The sequence below is a fragment of the Heterocephalus glaber genome, unplaced genomic scaffold, assembly GCF_053883595.1.
Source record: "Heterocephalus glaber isolate CG9 unplaced genomic scaffold, H.glaber_assembly_v1.0 deba00001561, whole genome shotgun sequence".
Taxonomy (NCBI): domain Eukaryota; kingdom Metazoa; phylum Chordata; class Mammalia; order Rodentia; family Bathyergidae; genus Heterocephalus; species Heterocephalus glaber.
Genome location: NW_028258349.1, coordinates 3,591,141 through 3,609,716, shown reverse-complemented (window position 1 = coordinate 3,609,716; position 18,576 = coordinate 3,591,141). Strand labels below are relative to the sequence as shown.

At 47.8% G+C, this 18,576-nt stretch overlaps 1 protein-coding gene across 1 annotated transcript in view; it reads right to left on the bottom strand.

Annotated features, from left to right (window-relative positions):
* Positions 1-18,576, bottom strand: part of Slamf9 (SLAM family member 9) — a 122,660-nt gene that overhangs the window by 823 nt on the left and 103,261 nt on the right. Inside the window, 3 exon segments of the mRNA XM_087190967.1 lie at positions 82-354; positions 1,131-1,469; positions 1,856-2,940. Of these exon segments, the coding sequence (XP_087047093.1) occupies positions 82-354; positions 1,131-1,469; positions 1,856-1,901 (658 nt within the window). The 5' untranslated portion in view covers positions 1,902-2,940.

The window sequence follows — 18,576 nt, the reverse complement described above, 5'->3', positions numbered from 1 at the left end:
CTAAGAAGAGCTGGGGTAGGGAGAGCAGGTGCCTGGCGCCCAGGTCTCATGAGCTCAGGGGCTGCTCTGGGGCTCTGCTACCTGCACAGAAGGACCCAACTGCGATGGGATGGGAAATGATGCTGCTGATGGGGTTGCTAGCCCTGCAGGTGTAGGAAAGAGCTTTGTCCCCAGGCCTCCACGATGTGCTGAGGCCAGACCCTTCCCGGGCTGCGCCAGCACTGTCCCCCAAGGTGAGCCAGCTATAGGTGACATCTGCGCCTGCTCTCTCCACAGAGCATGCCAGGGATCTATTACAGGCACCTCCCCCAGGGATCTCAAAGTTCACAGCAATTCGGGGCTGTGACAGTCATCCTAGATGGAGAGAAACACAAAGAGCCACTGAATAGGCCAGGAATTAAGTCTGTTCTTCTAAACTCCTCCACCCTTGGCTACTGGTGCTGCTTTGAGGGCCTCTTCACCTAAACAACAAATCAGCAAAACAAAACACACACTAGCCCATAACACTTTTGATTCCAAGGTACCCAGGGCACCTGCTAAGGTGATAGAGCTGCCCTTGGCATCTTCTCTCCTTTATGCTTTCTCTCCCTTACTTTTGTACCTCATCTTCTCCCAAGCCCTCTTCTGCTTCCTTGATCCCACAAAATGTTACTATGCCTCCCAAGGCCATTTATATTTTAATCAATGTCTCTTTAAGATTCAAGGAAGATTTGATGTGATGGGCACAAAGACTTTAGTTTTAAGTTGATGGAAGATATTGATAACTAACCCTCAAATGGCACAAGGGGAGGAAAGACTCAGGAATGGAGATGGTGTTCATCTCTAGGACTCACAATCTTACAGGGACAGAAAGTTCTCTTAGAAGTCTATACACAAAGCCCTCATCCCTCTCTCTGATTGGGCACCTCCACGGGAACAGCCTAGTGCCCAGTGCCCAATGCTTCCTTACTCTACCTCACCGTACCTGCTGCTAAGCTCAGATACCAGCTGGGCACACTGGAGACCATCTGCCTTCCAATCCTAGCTCCTCACACCATAATTCTGGGTCCTAAGACCCCTGCTCCATGGCACAGGAAACTTAGGAGACCTAGAACAAGCCAGCCTTTATGGTTCCCCCAGTGTAAACTCACGGTAGACGCGTAGGTTGTAGTGTGTTGTGGTAGAGAGCTGGGATGTCCGCAGATTGACTTGAGCCTGGTAAGGCCCTGCGTCCTCCCAGCTCACATTGCTGATGTGCAGAGAGTAGCTGGGGTCCCCAAAGCTCACTCGGCCCTCGTAGTGAGGGTCAACCATCATGACACTACTTGGACATCCTTTCCCTGGCACCACTGTGGCAAGTCTTTTCCGGGAGAACCAGACAATGCTGTCAACTTCTTCATCAGGTATTATTTCCAGGGGGAGGCTGATGGACTCCTGAAGGGCTGCAACTACTTCCTCAGGCTCCACACCATCTCCAGAGTATGCTTTGGCTGCAAATGTAAGAAGAAAAGAGAAATATCCCAGCTGGTGTCTCTGGGCTGCTGAGCCTAGCAGCTGAGCTATGTGAGGCAGCCTCCAGATGCCACTTCTGGCTCTAGATTTCCATTGCACCTGAGCTGAGGACCTACAGGGTTTGGATTCCATCTGTCTCTTCACCCTCCAAATTTTACGCTGGCCTTTGCCACCCTGGAACCTTTCCCTCTCCCATATCCCCAGATATCCTCTTCTCTTGATCCTCCCCTGAAGCCATATGCTGTTCCTCACATCACAGGAAAGATGACATGTTCAGCCCCAAAGCAAGGGCTCCAGGATCCAGCAGAACAGAAGAAGTACAGGAGCAGAAGACAGTCCTATGCAGGAGCAAACAGTCACTCACCTTCCTGGAGCAGCAGGAGAAGGAACAGCCAAGGAAGGGTCACCATGTCGGCAGCCCAGGCCTGGAAGGGTGATGTGGTCAGCCCTCCAGGTTGAGGTGAAGACAAGCTGGTACGAGGCTCCTAGGACTGCCGACCAGTCCTGCGGAGAGGGAAATAATGTTCAGCCTTACTTCCTCCATCCTCATTAGTCCCCTCCCTGTGCCTTGTGGAAAGAGTTCTCTCTGTGAGCCTGGGTGTCAAGATGGCGTTTCCCCTGACTCGTGTTGCCCATCTACCGCGCTCAGCTCAAATCCCATTTCCTAATGACTTTCTTAAACTCCTTCCCCTGACCCCCCCCAAGCCCCAATCTCTTAAAATACTCCCTCACTTGCTGTTTGGCTACAGCATGCTCTCCCACAGCTCTCTCTCATAGTTCCTATGTTGCTATGATTACTTGATCTTGTAAACACTTTTATCTCCTTCCACCTCTTATTTCCTCTTTCATAGATATCACTGTTGCTGAGCCCCTGCAAGACACAGGTAAGCACTTAATTGATGTCTTTAGAATGGGTGGATGAAGGAAGCCAGTTATGTTTCCATTTGAGATACTATGGGGGAGGGCTGATTCTCTTTAGGCAATTTGTTTTTTTGTTTTTTGTTTTTTGTTTTTAAGAGAAAGAGGACTATGGCAGGATTCTAGATTTTCTTGCCTTCAGTAGCATCTTTTTTATTTTTATTTTTTGGTACCAGGGATCGAACTCGGGACCTTGTACTTTCGAGGCAGGTGGTGGAGCCACTGAGCTAAATCCCCGGCCCTAAATAGGCAATTTGGACCAAGGTTGATCTAGGTTGTTAATATAGTTATAGGCAGTCAGATTCAGGAAGAGACTGAAGAATATCAGGGTAAGAAAAGACTTGCTGACAGTCAGAGCTGGCCAGGATCAGTGGGTTGCCTTGGGAGGTAGAGGTAGCTTCTGTCCCTGGTCTTCAAGCTAAGACTGGTCAATCACTTGATTGGGTAGTCCGCAGTGTCTCTGGCATCTGATGGATCCACAGGCTGGATAATCTTTACATTTCTTCTAATACTGAAGTCTCTGAGTCTGTGCTGTGATGAGGAAACAAGAGTGGTGTGTCAAGACCAAGGACACACTAGAGGCAGACACAGCTCCGGTCCTGTGCCAACATTTCATAACTTTAGGTTAAAAAATCTAGCACTTGATCAAGTGGTTATTGAGCAGCTTCTATAGCCCACACAGTCTCTTAAGTGCTCGGTAGTTGACAGCGATTTAGATCATAACTTTATGTAGCTGATATGGAGCTGACAATTGACCTTGAACAAATAACAACAAACATGATGAGTCTCACCAAAGGGAAATTGGAAGAGCCTATAACAAGAAGATGTAGCAAAGTTGGAGTTAGGAGGATTGAAGGAAAGCTATTAAGAAAAAATGATATTTAGGCCAAGACCTCAAAGATGAATAGGATCTGCTAAGTGTAGAAGAGAGATAGGTAGCCTTACAGTTCAGTTTATGAGTATCCTAATCCAATCAGGGATTAGGAGTTTATTTTTTAAAAGTAGATCAGGTTTCAGCTTAAGTATGAAACTTTTTGTATTAGTCTTCCTATTTATTTAAAAAAATAAAATTAGATCTACCAATATCACTATCTGGCTTGTAGCCAAAGGAAATGAAATCAGTATGTTGAAGAGATGTCTGCATGCCCAGATTCACTGCAGCACTATTCACTATGGCCGAGATACGAGACCAACCTAAGCATCCATCGATGGATGAACAGATAAAGAAAATGCAGTACATACACACAGTGGAGTACTATTCAGCCTTAGAAAGAAAGACATCCTGTCATTTGTACCAACATAGATGAACTCAGAGGACATTGTTAAGTGAACCAAATTAGGCACAGAAAGATAAACACCACATGTTCTCACTTCAGTGTGGGACCTAAAAAGTTAAACTCACACAACAGGTGGTCTCTAGGAATGGGGAATGGATGGGTGGGTGGGGAGACTGTCATAGGACACAGAATTTTAGGAGAAATAAGTTCAAGAGTTCTATTGTACAACATGGCGACAAGAGTTAATGTACAGTATTCTTCTTTTCTTTTTATTTTTTTTGGTACCGGGGATCGAACCCAGGTCGTTGAGCTTGCGCAGCAGGGGCAAAACCACTGAGCTAAATCCCCAGCCCCAATGTATAGTATTCTTAAAAATTGCTGAGAATGGATTTCAAATGTTCATACCACAAAGAATAAGTATGCAAAAAAATAAGTATGCAAAGTAATTTCTAGGTCAATTAGCTTGATTTAGCCATTTCACGATGGATACATATTTTAAAACAACATGTTGTACATAGTAAATGTCTACAAGATTTTTGTCATCTAAAAAAATAAAATTACAGCAAAGAATTTTTAAAAAGAAAACAAGGTCATGGGCACAGTGTTCAGAGTTGAAAAGGTAAATGTACCTGTTAGATACTCTGAGCAACAGATGCTGGCGTTAGGAGTGTAAGAGGCTTATGCAGGGTGTGTGTTTGTGTGTGTGGTAGGGGCATTCTGCTTGTCACAGATTAACAGGCAAGGAAGGAGGGAGAGCTTCAGACCACGATGCAGATCCCACCAAGGCTGCCAACTCACAAGGAGCTCTGGCATGAAGTCTGCCCAGCACAAGAGGCCTGTGTAGGGGAGAAACATCCAGGCATGAGGTGCTCCCTGTGAGGAATACCCAGGTGATGACTGCCACACTGGGTGTCTTTATTGGCTGGGCCTGCCGGGAAGAATGTGGCTCGTGACTGTGTGGAGACGCTCAGTCACGGTGCCTCTTGCAGCTGAAGATAAGTTTTCTCTTGACGGGAGAGCTGAGGGGAACCTCCATGGCTCCCAGAGTGAGTAGCCTGACAGCCAGAAAGGTCCTGCACGCAGATTAAATTTGTCTCCATAAATATGCTTAACCAGGAGAAAAATGATTGCCACCCCTAGTCCTCGCTGGTCCTCCTAGTCCAGTGTGGAGGGAGTCATTTCTCAGAGCGTGGTTTGCGAGTCTAAGCCTGGTTCTACCTCAGGAATTGCTCTCCAGGTGCAGCTTCATCTCTGTCTTTCTCTGCCCCTTGGATCTCACTCTCTGCAGCCTTCCCCTCCCCAGGAAGGGAACGAGGGCCTTGGTTCCTGGTGTCTATTGACCAATGAGAACTCCCTGTCCCATGGAATATATACAATCCCAAGTTTAATTTACAGTCATATAACCTCCCCTTCCCCTGGCTGGGATCTGGTCGGGGCTGGGAGCCTGCAGTTGGGGATGGGAGGTCTCTCTGCTCTCCTCCCTGGTGTCGCCTCTCCACCATCTCCTCAGCACAGGTTCCCTCTCTAGAAGGACGGGGAGGGCCACAGGTGATCAGCTGTCAGCACCTGGCTAAGTGCCTTTGCACTCTGTAACCCTGCCACCAGTCCCTGGATGTCCAGCCACACACCTTCAGTCCCCACTCCTCCCTCTCCCACTGCCCTCATTGTACAACACGCAGGACAACCACCCAGGCCGGTCCCACAGGTAGCCCTCAGTCTCCCACCACGAGCCTTCCTTGTCCTCACACATTCTCTGTTTATGGCATGGCTCGATGCTACTGGCTTCCTAGTTGGAGTCAGATCTTAGTCCACTATCAGTTTTATAAGACCCATCTTAGGCTCCTAGGTACACATCCCAGAACTCCCCTAGTGTCATCATATCATCATCATCATCTTTGTCCTCCACTCTCCTCCTTCTCTTTCTCTTTTTTTTATTCTCCTCCTCCTTCTTCTCTTCTTTGTTCTCCTCCTCCTCTTTCCTTCCTCTTCCTCCTCCTCCTCTCCCTCCTCCTCCTCCTTCTTCTTCTATCTCTTTCTTTTTATTTTTCTCTTCATCTTCTGGTACTGAGATTGAACCCGAGGCCTTCACAAGGAGCCACAATCCCCAAGCCCTTTACAATTTTTTATTTTGAGGTAGGCACTCCTAGAGTGCTGGGATTACAGGCTTGAACCACCATGCCTAGCTCCCTAATGTTCTCAAAGTCTCCCTCATCTACCTTGTGGTCAGAGGTAACATCACTTACCTTTGGAGAAGATGTGGGAACTCATAATAAGGCAACAACTATTCCCAAAAAGTATCTCCCAATTGCTCTCTCTCAACCCTTCCTTCGTGGACGAGGGCCCTTCAAGAGTAGTCACACAGGCCGGGTGTGGTAGCGCATGTCTATAATCCCAGCACTTGGGAGGCTGAGACAGGAGGATCACTAAGTTCGAGGGCAGCCTAGGCTACATAGTGAGTTGAACTACAAAGGGAGAGACCCTGCCTCAAAAAAAAAAAAAAAAGTCACATAAGTTCTGATATCTGTCACATTGTCACCACAGTGTATCCAAGCGGGAAGAGATCCATGCTAACATCTTGCTTACAGCACACATCGAAGGTTCCCTTTTGCCCAGCATGTTCACCACCTGATTTCTGAACTGCTCTGATGGGCAGATTTATGACTGAGTCCTCCTACACTTTATACCCTGGGCAGGCTCTGCTTTTCTGCTTCCTGGCTTTTTCTGCAATCGTGGAAAGTCACTTAATCCAAGCACAGGAGTGGCTGGGATATAAGGGGTGGTAGGGTGGAGTGCTGAGTGGTTATATAAATGTCCCAGACTCCTTGTCCTTCTGTGGGACAATTCTGACTCATGTTCTTCATTGTTCTTTAGAAGATTGAGCCCCAATTGTCCATAGCAGTAATCAGCTACTGACACATCCTTTGCTGGCTTTTCTCCCTTCTCTGTCACATTTTCCTCATTCCTTCTTTTTGGATCCAGTCCCAGAAAGATTTCCTCCGCCAAACTTCCTTTTTAAAGGTGTGCTTTGGAGGAAAACCACACTAGGATGTTATTATGTGACACAGTACTTGCACCAGTAAAATCTAGATCTCCTGTCTTCTGCTTGGGTTGTTAAGAGAAAACAAGCCAATGAGAAATAAGCCTCCCACCCACCCAAACTCTGACATGAAGCCTTGGGAGAGAGGAATTAGGGAGAAGTTGGCTTTGCTCTGATGAACATGGTGCGTGGTGGGATAACAAAAAGCCAAACCTTTGCTCAAATTTTCTCCTCCATATATCTTTGATCTGTTGATAGGAATCAGGGACAACCATGTAGCTCAGTGGCGCCGTGCCTGCCTGGCAAGCTCAAGGTCCTGAGTTCGATTCCTGGTACCAGAAAAAAAATGAAATGATGGGGATCTACACAACTGAGGAAAGAGCCACCACAAGTAAGTTCCAACAAAGTCATCTCCCTGACTCCCCAGGAAAAGCATGTTGAGACCTGAATGTGTCCTCTATTCTGAGGCTGGCCTGTGCACTTGATCTATGCTTTCCCTTTCTCTTTTCTTTCCTTTTTCCTTTATAAGTGTCTGTAGTACAAGGGTGATTATTCAGCCGAACCCTAAAGGAGGCTGGATAAAATGAAAATGGTCTGCTAATTGTTGAAGTGCACCCAGAAGAGTCATTATGAATCAAAGGAGAAAAGAGTGTTCCTCGCAGAGGGACCAGCCTGGCCAAACCCTCGAGGTGGGAGAAGGCAGAGCACCCTGAGGCCCAGAGCACATCTCGGCAGGGAAAATCGAGACAGGAAGGTGGAGAAGAGTTGAAATGAGGCCAGAAAGACGGAGACAGCTCCCCGGCCTTGTGGATCTGGTCAAGATCTTGCACCTCACTCCCTCAAGAAGTTTACCTTTGACAGGGAGGGGAAATATGGGATAAGAGATAAAGGAAACCCTACTGGAGAGGGAATATTTAGTGCTAACGATCTTCTCTTAAGATAGGAAAGATACGGACATATTTAAATAGCAATAAGAGCAGCCAGTAGCAGAGGAAAAAGATGCAGGCAGAAGCAGATGACAGCCGCCTGCTGCGCAAGCACAAGGACCCGAGTTCGATCCCCAGTACCAAAAAAAAGCAGATGACAGATGCAACAAGGCCTCTCCTTCACCCATCCTTCACCCTCAGAAGGTAGAAGGGAGCTGAGATTCAGAGCCTGAGAAAAGCCCAAGATTATGAGATGATCTTCCACTATAACCAGAAGAAATGAGCAGAGATGCTGGCAGGTTTTTGTGTGCCAAGAAGTTAAGGGGAATCCTGTCTAGTAGTTTCAATTTTCTCTGTAAACTGAAGGTTTAAGTGAAAGGCAGACATTTTGAGAGAATGAATAGTTTGGTTTTTAGTTTGGTTTTAGTTTGGTGTGTGTTACCGGAGACGAACTCAGGGACTCCTACATGCTGAGCAAGTGCTCTACCCCTGACCTACATCCCCTGCCCTCTTTTACTTTATTTTGAGACAAGGTCTTGCTAAGTTTCCCAGGCTGATCTCCAACCTTTGATCCTCCTGTCTCATCCTCCCAAGTTTGGGTTTTGTTGTGCTGGGATTGAAGCTGGGGCCTTGTGCATGCTGGGCAAGTGCTGTACCCCCTGGCCCTGGATACAACTGGAAACAGGTGAGGAGATCACCTCTAGGTTTCTTGGGTCAGTACCAGTTAAAGTGTGTTGTCCAGGCCCTCTTTTCACTTTCCAAAAGTGTCCTGGTTTGGAGGATACATTCCTTGGGTACTTTAAACAGGGAAAAATTGTACTAAAGCAATCGGGATGAGATGGCTAAAATTTAAGAGTGAAAGACTACCCTTAGCTTTTCCAGGGAACAAATTTCCATGAAGATCTGAAAGGAGGCAGTAGTGCGACACTGGATGAGAACCACATCTGGAACCAAACTGTTTGGGTTCCTTCCTTTTGCAGGGGGGATACTCACAATATCCACTTCATAGGGTGGTCATAGAAATCAAATGAGGTAATGCCTGAAAGCACTTAGCCCAGAGCTTGGCACACAGTGAGGGCTCAGTGGATGTGAGCTGAGGGTGTTACCGAAGGTTAAGCATAAAGATCATGGTCATTGGCATTATGAAGACTTGGGGCCCCTTGGTAATAGGCTAGAGTCTGTGGTCATTGAAGAGAATATGCCAGAAGTCTGACAAGACAACACGAGTAGGTTTATTTGAGAACAAATCATCCTGGTCTGAAGGATATCAGGTGCTGTGCAAAAGATGCTCAACCCAGCTCAGTGTTTTCCACGCCAGCTGCCTGTTCACCAGCCCGGCCCCTTCTGTATGCAGGGGTGAACACACCAGGCTGCTGCCCTTAAGCTCACCCTGAGCACTCATTCCTTGTCTCCCAGGCATCACATATCCCAGGGTGGCTCATACCCACACGTACCCTTCTCTCTAATTATCTCTGAAGCATAAGTTGTCTCCTCTTCTTTCCTAAAATGAACTGGTATGTGTTCCTCTGGGTCACATGTCCTCTGACTCCCTTGTGCTTATTGCTCTCACAATGTAGGTGTTGTACCACCTGCATTAGGGTCATTCAGAGCAATGGCTGAAATGTCAACACCTGCGGCCACACTCTAACCACTGGATCAGAGAGGGGATGGGGTCCAGGAGCCCACCTGCTTATCAAGCTGGGCCCCCAGGTGATTCCACTGTAAGGTGAAGTTGGAGAAAGGCACATTGAGCCTGCGATTCTGTTCTGCGAGAGCAGAGAGGAAGTTCCCCAGCCAGGGATGTCTTTTGTCTCCAGTCACAAAAGATTTCTTTCCCCCTGAGCCAAGCCATGAAATGATACTGTCTTGTTTCCTTCTTAGACTGGGCTTTGGGGAACATGAGAGGGGCTCTAAGGGCTTTTCATCCGTTTTCCAAAGAGCTGTCTTAGGATTGCTGGCGAGGCAGGTGCAAGGCCAGGGAGCTCAGACCTGAGACCTCTGGTTTTATCTTTTTACACATGGGGGCTTTGAAGAAGCACTTGCTTGAAAATAAGGGACTATTGCCAAATTTTTTTAAAAGTGTTTAGAATCTACTGCTTTTGTCCAACTCTATTTTACAAATTAAAAACAAACAAATAAACAAATAACCCCAGAGGTTCAGGTGATAGAAAGAATTCTTCAATTCTACACACTTTAATGGCAAAACTAGGACCAAAACTCAAGTCTTTTCGTGTCTTCTGGTTTGGATTCTACTTGATTAAACAAATTTGGGGTATACCAGAAGTACATCTGGTGGTGTCCTGGCACATAGAAAGCCCTCAGTAAATGTCATTGTTATTGTTGGTGTCATTATTAATTCGCATTTGTATTCTTTAATGATTGATTTGTATTTCACATTGGAGGCACATAAAGTAGGCACGAAGGAAACATCACCAGGCAAGTCTGGACATGATGGTGTTTTTCCTAGTTAATTCAGCATTGTTCAGGCTCCAAGTCTTTGCCGTAAACTCCAACTTGTTAATGTCCCAGAGTTGATCGGAATCTGGGATGCTGCCTTATTTTATCAGAGCTGTCATCAACTGACATGAAATTAGCCATTCATCTTGCAAATATTTATTAAGCTTCAATTGAATTCAAGGCACTGTTCCAGGTATAGCATATGGCAGTGAACAGGATTAATGGAGCTTACATTATCACTGGGGTCGACGTAGGGGGCCGGTAAGCAACGTGAAACAAATACCTAGTGGAACCTCCAGTTATGACCAGCCTTACATACAAACAACTTGGGTTAATTAGGTTAATGGGAGATTCATCTGCCTCTTGTTATCTATAGTGTGTACCCAGGTAAACATCCAGATCTCAGCTGTATTGACTTACAACCAACTTGAGTTACAACCAGCCCTCGGGAACCTATCAAGTTCATAAGTCAAGGGTCCACTGTATAACATTAAGTAATAAAGTACTACGAGGAAATCCCATGCAGGATAAAGGAATAAAGGGGGAAGAGCAAGAAATATCTTTTGGTTAGGGTGTTCAGATCAAATACAGTATTGCAGTTTATGCTGTGCCACCATTTCCTCCCTGTGTATAGCCTACATGGGGAGTTATCAACAGAAGGATGCTGTGCTAGGGGAAAAGAAACGATCTAAGATCAACAATCCCATGACAACCTATGATGTTCATCTCTACACTGTGGCTCCTTCTACCAGACCCCTGGTGACTGTGGCCTGGTTGACAGAGGCCCCAAACAGAGCCCAGATGGGCACAGTCTGGTGCGTATTTCTGTAGTTCTCCTTTTGCAATGTGTCTATACCACCCAAGGCATTTTTCTAATAAAGTGCCTCCCTTTATTTGATCATATGTTTCTTTGAAGATCATTTGCATATCTCACCTCTGATCCATTAAGTATTGACTTCACAGTTTGGGACTCAAAAGACAATTTTGTTTTCTCAGTTTCCAGGGCTACCTTTCCTTCTCCCACCACCATTAAGTACTTTTGTTGTTGTTGTTGTTGTTTGGTTTTGGTACTGGGGAGCTCCATTAAGTACTTTTTGGTAAAGGCTTAAGCTTTTCCATTACCACATACAAAATTCTCTCTGTCCCTATCAAGTTCCCCACAGAGCTTGTCACATACAGTGGCTTCCACACCCCCATGGCATTCTGCTCTCTGGGTCAACTTCTTTTTTCTAGGGGAGAAAGGGGGCTGACTGGGAGCCTAACCTTGGAGTATTGAAGGTGACTTGGAGTTTAGGCTGGTGGATTTCCTGGATCTGAGTGGTCCCCCTTCTCTAAGGGGAAAGCCACCTGGTGACAATACACCAACAGTATAGACATTTTCTCCTGATGGATGGAAATAGTTAAGAAGTGGGGAAGGCCTTGGGGATTTCCCCAAAACTGCTAGAGGAGGAAATGAAGGAACAGAAGGAGAAGTGCAGAATTTAGGGACAGCCACCCACTTCTGCCACTCTGAGGGTGGGGGAAGAAGAGGTAGGGAGGAGAATTTTCCTAGATTTGATACTTCCTGGGACCAGAGAGGGCCAATTTGGTTGACTATGAATGAATGTGTTGGTGGGTTGGAGGAGAGGACAAGGTGGTCTAGTTGCTAACTCTTTACTGTTCAAAACCTCACCTGGTGAAAAGCTACACAGTCCAGTCTTTCTTTTACAGCAGGGCTTGTTGAACTCTCAAATATATTCATGCAATTTTTCTTCAATGGAAATATTGTAAGAAACCAAATACACCGGAAATTGGACTGTTCCAGTAAAAGCTGAACTGTGTAGCCCTTGGATTTTACCCCGAGGTAATTCTTTTGAGCCCCACGTGTTCTGTGTCACTAACTGCGCTGCTCTGGGTTACAGAGAGGGGAGCATTAGCGTGTGGAATTCTAGGTTTCCACCTCCATTAAGCTACAAGGGCCAGAACTGCACCTGTTTACATGTTGGGCTTATAGAAATATTGGAGGGTCTTCTCTAAAAATACCCTGCCTCACCCCACTCAAAGTCCTTTAAAATTGTGTTTATCATACTTTTCATGGCCTTAGACCCACCGAAGATTGCCATATGCTTTTGCACGTAATGGTGGCTTATTTGACAGGGACCTTTAAAGTGCCCCCTCTGTGAATCACTAACCTGAGATAAGCTGGATGAGAAGTGTCTTAGTTAGGGCCAGGGATTTAGCTCAGCGGCACCACACCTGCCTTGCAAGCGCAATTCGTTACTTTTTCTCTTCCTGAGACAAAATATTCAAAACCCAAAGTTAAAGGAAGAAAGGTTTATTTGGCTCACAGTTTGCAAAAATTTCAGTTCATAGTTGGCTGGCTTCAAAGCCAGTGGCATGACAGAGGGGCATTGCAGAGGAGAAATAGTTCATGGCAGGGAGAAGGCAGCAAGCAGCAAGTGACAAGTGACAAACAGCAGCCCTCTTTCTTTCCCTTATATCCTATCCAGGCTACCCATCCTTAGGGCTGGTAGCACTCACACCCAGGGCGGGGCAGTCTTAATCCTAGCATTGCACCATGAATCAATCCCAGAATCACATCCTTGATCCCAGCATTACACACCTTAGATCCAGCCACCTCCAAAAAGCCCCACCTGTGACTACATGAGGCTTTGGAGGGACATCTAGATACAAGCCATAACAATAAGAAAGATGAGACCCAAGCATATCAAAGGGGATGATGCAAACTTCCCCACTGAAACACTTTGCTACAAAACCCATAGTTTGCCAAGGAATTAGCTCAATGGTTTCAATCCCTGCCTCACAAGCACAAGGACCCGAGTTTGATCCCCGTTACCAAAACAAAAACAAAAACAAAAAAAACCCACCATGGCTTGTGTAGAAAGGTGTTAGAAAGTAGGACTATTTGATGGGGCTCTGGGAAAAGTGTGAGTAAGGATGCAGTTCATTATCATCACACTGTAACCTCCCGAGAAAAATGTCTCCCGGTGCCTGGAGCAGCATTTCCCTAAGCAGTCCTGTGATTTTACAGTAGACTTAATAATTGCCCTTTTGCAGTTACTGCTAGGAAACTCAGCCACATTTGTAGTTCATGTAGTCAGGGCTTGAATATTAATGCACGCAATTGGGATACTGACTTTGTCCTTTGCTACAACTTATTTACCTACTCTACTTCCTTCTAACTTCATCTTCCTGATTGCTATTTTATCTTCCTGCATGATGTACCTTTTATGTGTGTGTGTGTGTGTGGGGGGGTTACCAGGAATTGGACCCAGTGCCTTCACACTTCCCCAGCCCTCACCCTTTGAGACAGGATTTCACTAAGTCACTAAATTCCCCAGGCTGGGGTTGAACTTGTAATCTTCCTGCCTCAGCTTCTCACAATGCTACGATTACAGCATGTACATTTTGGAAGACGCGTGAAAGTTGAACCAAGTATACAGGGAAGACATAGTCCACAAAAGACTGCCCTCACTTCTGACACCAATGGCAAGTTCGAGAGGTCCCAAGAGCCACCCTCAGTTTCAATAATTTGCTAAAAGGACTCAGAACATGCTCAAAGCTGTTATATTCATGACTGTGGTCTATTACAGGGAAAGAATGCACAGTAAAATCAGCCAAGGAAGGCCGGTAAGTTAGCTCAGCAGTTCTGGCACCTGCCTCGCAAGCACAAGGTCCTGAGTTCCATCCCTGGTACCAAAAAAAAAAAAAAAAAAAAATCAGCCAAGGAAAGGCGAGCACGGTGTCTCCCTGGAGTTGGGACAGTTACTCTCCCGGCATCAGTGTCTGACAATACACACAATATTGCCATCCACGAAAGTTCACCTCAGCCTTGGAATTTTTACTGGGGCTGACCTTGAGTTCCCAGCCCTTCCAAAGGTCAGACTGATGCCTTTAGTCTCCAGGTTCTCTGTAGGTAGAAATGAAGGCTTGGCTCAAAGCCTTCATTGTAAATCACATTGCTGGGTTGTCTGGTGGCCAAGGCCCTTCGGCAAATAGACAACTCCCATCAGACCTGACACAGCAAGGTTCTAGAGATCACTTCCCAGGCGCCGAGGGCAAAGGCCAGACCTGTCACAGGGAAGATGGAAGGTTAATGCTTCACTGTGCAACCTGTAAAATTCATCTGTAGGATAAGGTGAGAAGGAAGGAATAGGCCAACCAATCAAAGCAAACCAGTCTAGGCCTGACCAGGTCACTGACTCCTGCTCTTCACTGCCAATGGCACTGCTGGGAGGCAAGGCCGAGGGGGACAGTCAGAGTGAGGGACTCCAGCAGGGACTCTCTGTGCCCATAGCCATCGAGCCCTTCATGGTACCCTAGGTTGGAGGAGGGGACCAGGGTGCCCTGGGCTCTTAGTGAGTGAGGAGAAGCATCTCATGGTGTCCTCTGGGACAAGGAAGGCACAGTGACTCTGACACAGGTGAGGCCAACTCTGTTGTCTCACTTTATTGGGTTAGGATGGGCGTGTGTGCAGCAGAGGGTGAGAGTCCTGGCAGATTTCCAGGACCATCGGTAAGGATTCTGAGTCATCATAGGTGACATCCAGGCTCCAGAGCTTCAGAGCAATTTCACAAATCTTCCCCTGTGGCCCCCAAAACACACACACACACACACACACACACACACACACACACACACACTCCTTTATGAGGCCATGGAGCTCCCTCAGCAGAAAGGCATGAAGAACCCTATCAGTGGCCCGCCCAGCCAACACAGGGAGCAGAAAATTAGCCAGCTCCAAGGATAAGGTGTCTAAGGACTTCAAAGGTTAATGAGGACTTGGCTGAGGGGACTTGGGCTCATGCAGGTCTCCCAATCCCACTTGCATGGAGGCCTCCAGTCCCCCTGCCTCTCTGTGGTCATCTGTGTGTGCCTCTGTTTCTCTCCCTGCTCCCCGCCCCCCCCCCCCCCCCGCCGACTCCCAGCCCAGCTGAAGAGGGCAGTCATCTATGTCTCAGGCCAAGATCTAAACAGCTCGGAGTTGGTGAGAGCTCAGGAAATCAGTTCTCTCGAGGGAACCACACTTCTGTGGTTGTAAGAAGGGGGCTCATCACACTGCTAGGCCCTTATTTGCAAAAGGTTAAGATACCATTTCTCTCCTTGTCACCTCCTCCAAGCTTCCCACATTCTGCTCAGCTGGCTCCAGAGCTAGTGGATGAGCTGTTGTCCCAGCCCCTAAGACAGAATGCAGAGAGAGGACAAGATCACAGACCAGGGAGAGTTTCTCTCTGAAAACACTGTTCTCAGCCTGGCAGAGGAAGCTCCCAGTGTCTGCTCTGACTTCACTGGAAAGAGGAGGGAGGCAGACCTGTCATGGGGAGCTCAGGGTGCCCTAGGATTTCCACATCAAGGTAGGAGTACAAGATTGGAGCGGAGCCCCTCTGGACCTCACACAGCCGTTCCTCCAAATCAGGCCAGTGGTTCCATGCTACAGAGTGAGCAGAGGATGGGACCCAGCAGCTGTGGGTGGGAGGATCAACCTGACTGTCCAGGCACCAGGTTCCCTCCTTCCCTAGGACTGCTCCCCGCTTCCAAGTTCCTGTCGCCTGCTGTCTCACCTCCCTCTCCCACTCACCCTGCGTTCTCGTCTCGAGCCAGGGGTTCTGTTTCTGGACGCAGCCAACCTCAAGGGCTGCCTGGTATACCTTGATGTCCCCCAAAGCCTCATGCACTCAGAGGCGGTGCTTGTGCACAGTGACTGGATAATGGGAACGCTATAGCGGGCTAGGTGTTGGGAGGTGGATTCTGATCAGAATAGGCGGGTCACTGATAGGGTGACTTGGAAGGGTTGGAAGGGTGTCTCTCCCCTCTGGCTCCTCCCTTCACTTTCTTCTTCCTGGCTGCCATGAAGTGAGGGGCTTCCCTCTGCCAGACTCTTCCAGGATGCCGATTCTATCTGGAGCCAGCTGACCATGCCAGGACTGAAACTTCTAAAACAGGAGCCAAGGTAAACGTCTCCTCCTTTAAGTTGCTGGTGTCAGCTATCATGTACCAGTGATGAGGAAGTGACTGAGGCACCACCTCATACCAGTAAAGCACGGCATCTCCCTCCTCGACTCCTGGGATGCAGAGTGCTGCATGGCGGCCCATGCTCTGCACCATGTGGCCCTCCTTGTAGAAGGAAAAGAGGAGCCCCCAAAGCTGACTTCTGGGGGTGCACCTCAGTCTGACAACTCTGCCTCAACAGGCTGCCCTCATGGGGCTCTGGAGAGGGGTCAGTGCTCAGCACAGGAGGTGGGAACAGCTCTGGAGAGACATTAGTGCCCGAGGAGGGGAGCCCTGCACAGTGAAGCCCAGGAGGCTGAGGACTGAGCTCCAGCACAGCCCAGGCCGCAGCTCCATGACCCAGACGGGAGACAGTGTCAGAGTCGTCCCCCACCCATGAGCTCTGAAACTCCCCCACACCCAGCCTCTGGCATTCCAGAAGTCAGAACCAGACAGGCCCTTCGTCAGAGGGGAAGGGTGGGTGGCTGTACTGGTCTAGACCCTTCTCAGTTCCCTTCTCCTGGCTCCAGACATGTCCCTGGGAAGTAAGGGGACATCTGGACAGCATCAGAGATCCTCAGGGCCCCATGTGTTACAGAGACAACCAGAGAGTTGGGTCCTGCCCAGGAGGCTACTGATCTCTACAGACTGGACCCCCGAGTGGCTCCTGTTGCCCACCAACCCCTCTAAGCCAGTGCTTCACCTTGGACTTGAACCTTGGTAACCACTGAGGTTTGTGGGAATCTGAGTGTGAGAAAATCACGTTCCCAGTGCAATGGCTCTGCCCACTGCTTTTCGCTGTTGTTGCCACCACAGACAGTGGGAGAGGTGTCCTTAGAGCAATGAAGGACCTCTTCATTTTCGTAGAACTTCACCTGGGACAGTGCTATGTGCTTCCTTCCCTGGCATTGCAGAATTAGGAACTCTCTCTTCCAACACAGAGTCTAGCAGGACTGGAAGGTTCAGCCAGACTGTGAGACCCAAGACCAGGGTCAGCCTCGAGCTGCAGCTCCATCAGTCCAGTCTCCTCACTGTCCCCAGCCAAGGCCTGTCACTGGGCATGGAGGCTCCTGGACAAAACCTCACAGCTGTCTGTGTCTCGTCTTGTACCTTCTCCTTCTCTTCTCCCTCCTCTTCCCTTCCTGTTCATCTCTTTCTTCTTTCTCACCTTACCATATACTAGGTTTTCCTCTTCATTACCATGCTTGATTCTAGCTGGAGTTATTCCAACCTGGGTGCCGTCTCGCTCCTGCTAAAACGATTCCCATTCTTTTCACACTTTGCATCTGTCCCCCATCCAGGGCCACCCAATGCTGGGTCACCTCCAGTGCTGGGTCCAGGTCCAGACTCTCTGAGAATCCCAGGATAGGGAACCCTGCTCTGACTCCCCTGACCCCATCTCAGAGGCTTGCTTCTCAGGCCTGGACTCCATCAATGCCCCAAGGCAAAGCCCATTCTCACTGGGGACTTTACTTTCCTCCTCAGCCATGCAGACCTTGTCCTGTTGTCCTCACGCTGAATCTGGGTCCCTGGGCTTCACATCTCCCACACATCAAGGCCCTCAGGTCCCAGGCAGCCTCCAGAGCCAAAACCCCATGGCTGGGATTGGCCCTGAGGATCACAATGAAGAATTATAGAAATAGGATTCATAGAAGAGTCCTAACCTCATCCTTACTCCCAGCAAGATGAACACAGTTGGGATCAGGCTCTCTGTGCCCCATAGGTCACCTTCTGTCACCCTTAGAATGGAGGAGACCTACAGGGTCACTGAGCATAAGTTCTCAGCCCTGGTCTGGCTATTAGCACTAGGGTTTCCAAGTGCTGGTCTGAACCTACTCCCCTAGCAGGAACACATACTCCCTAGAAATCTAGGTACTCACATGTGTGTTTCTTCTCTTTCAAAGGAACTGACTCAATAGAAGGCAGAATGACAGGATTTATTTATTATTAATTTATTGACTAATATTTATTCAGTACCATCTACATGCCAAATACTCAAATAAATGCAGGTCCACAGTCAGTACACAAGAAAAGAGACAAAGTATTAGAAATGAGGACACAGGAAGGGATTGCCTCGTTCTACTGTGGGAGAAGATTCAAACAGGTGAGCTCATCCTGACCTTATCTTGAAGGGTAAGTGTCAAGGAGAAGTAGGAAAAGGCCACTGAAGATGTAGCAACATGAGCAAGGACACAGCCAGGAGAGTTCTTGGAACTGGTTAGACGTGTTATGGTTGGAGAGGTGAGCTATAAGGAAGATGGGGGCCAGAGGTAAGCTTTAGAGGTAATAACCAGAGGAATCCAAATGGTGCCGGAACAATGGGAAAGAATAGGAGAAATTTGAGACCAGGAGTGGTGTTTCTAAATTAAATTTGCATTTAAGATCCTGTGGCTGCAGTGTGAAGAAGGATCAGAGGGGAGTGAGAAAAAAAAAAGACCATGATTCTATTACAATTGCTTGGTCCAGAGAGGAGGTGGCAATG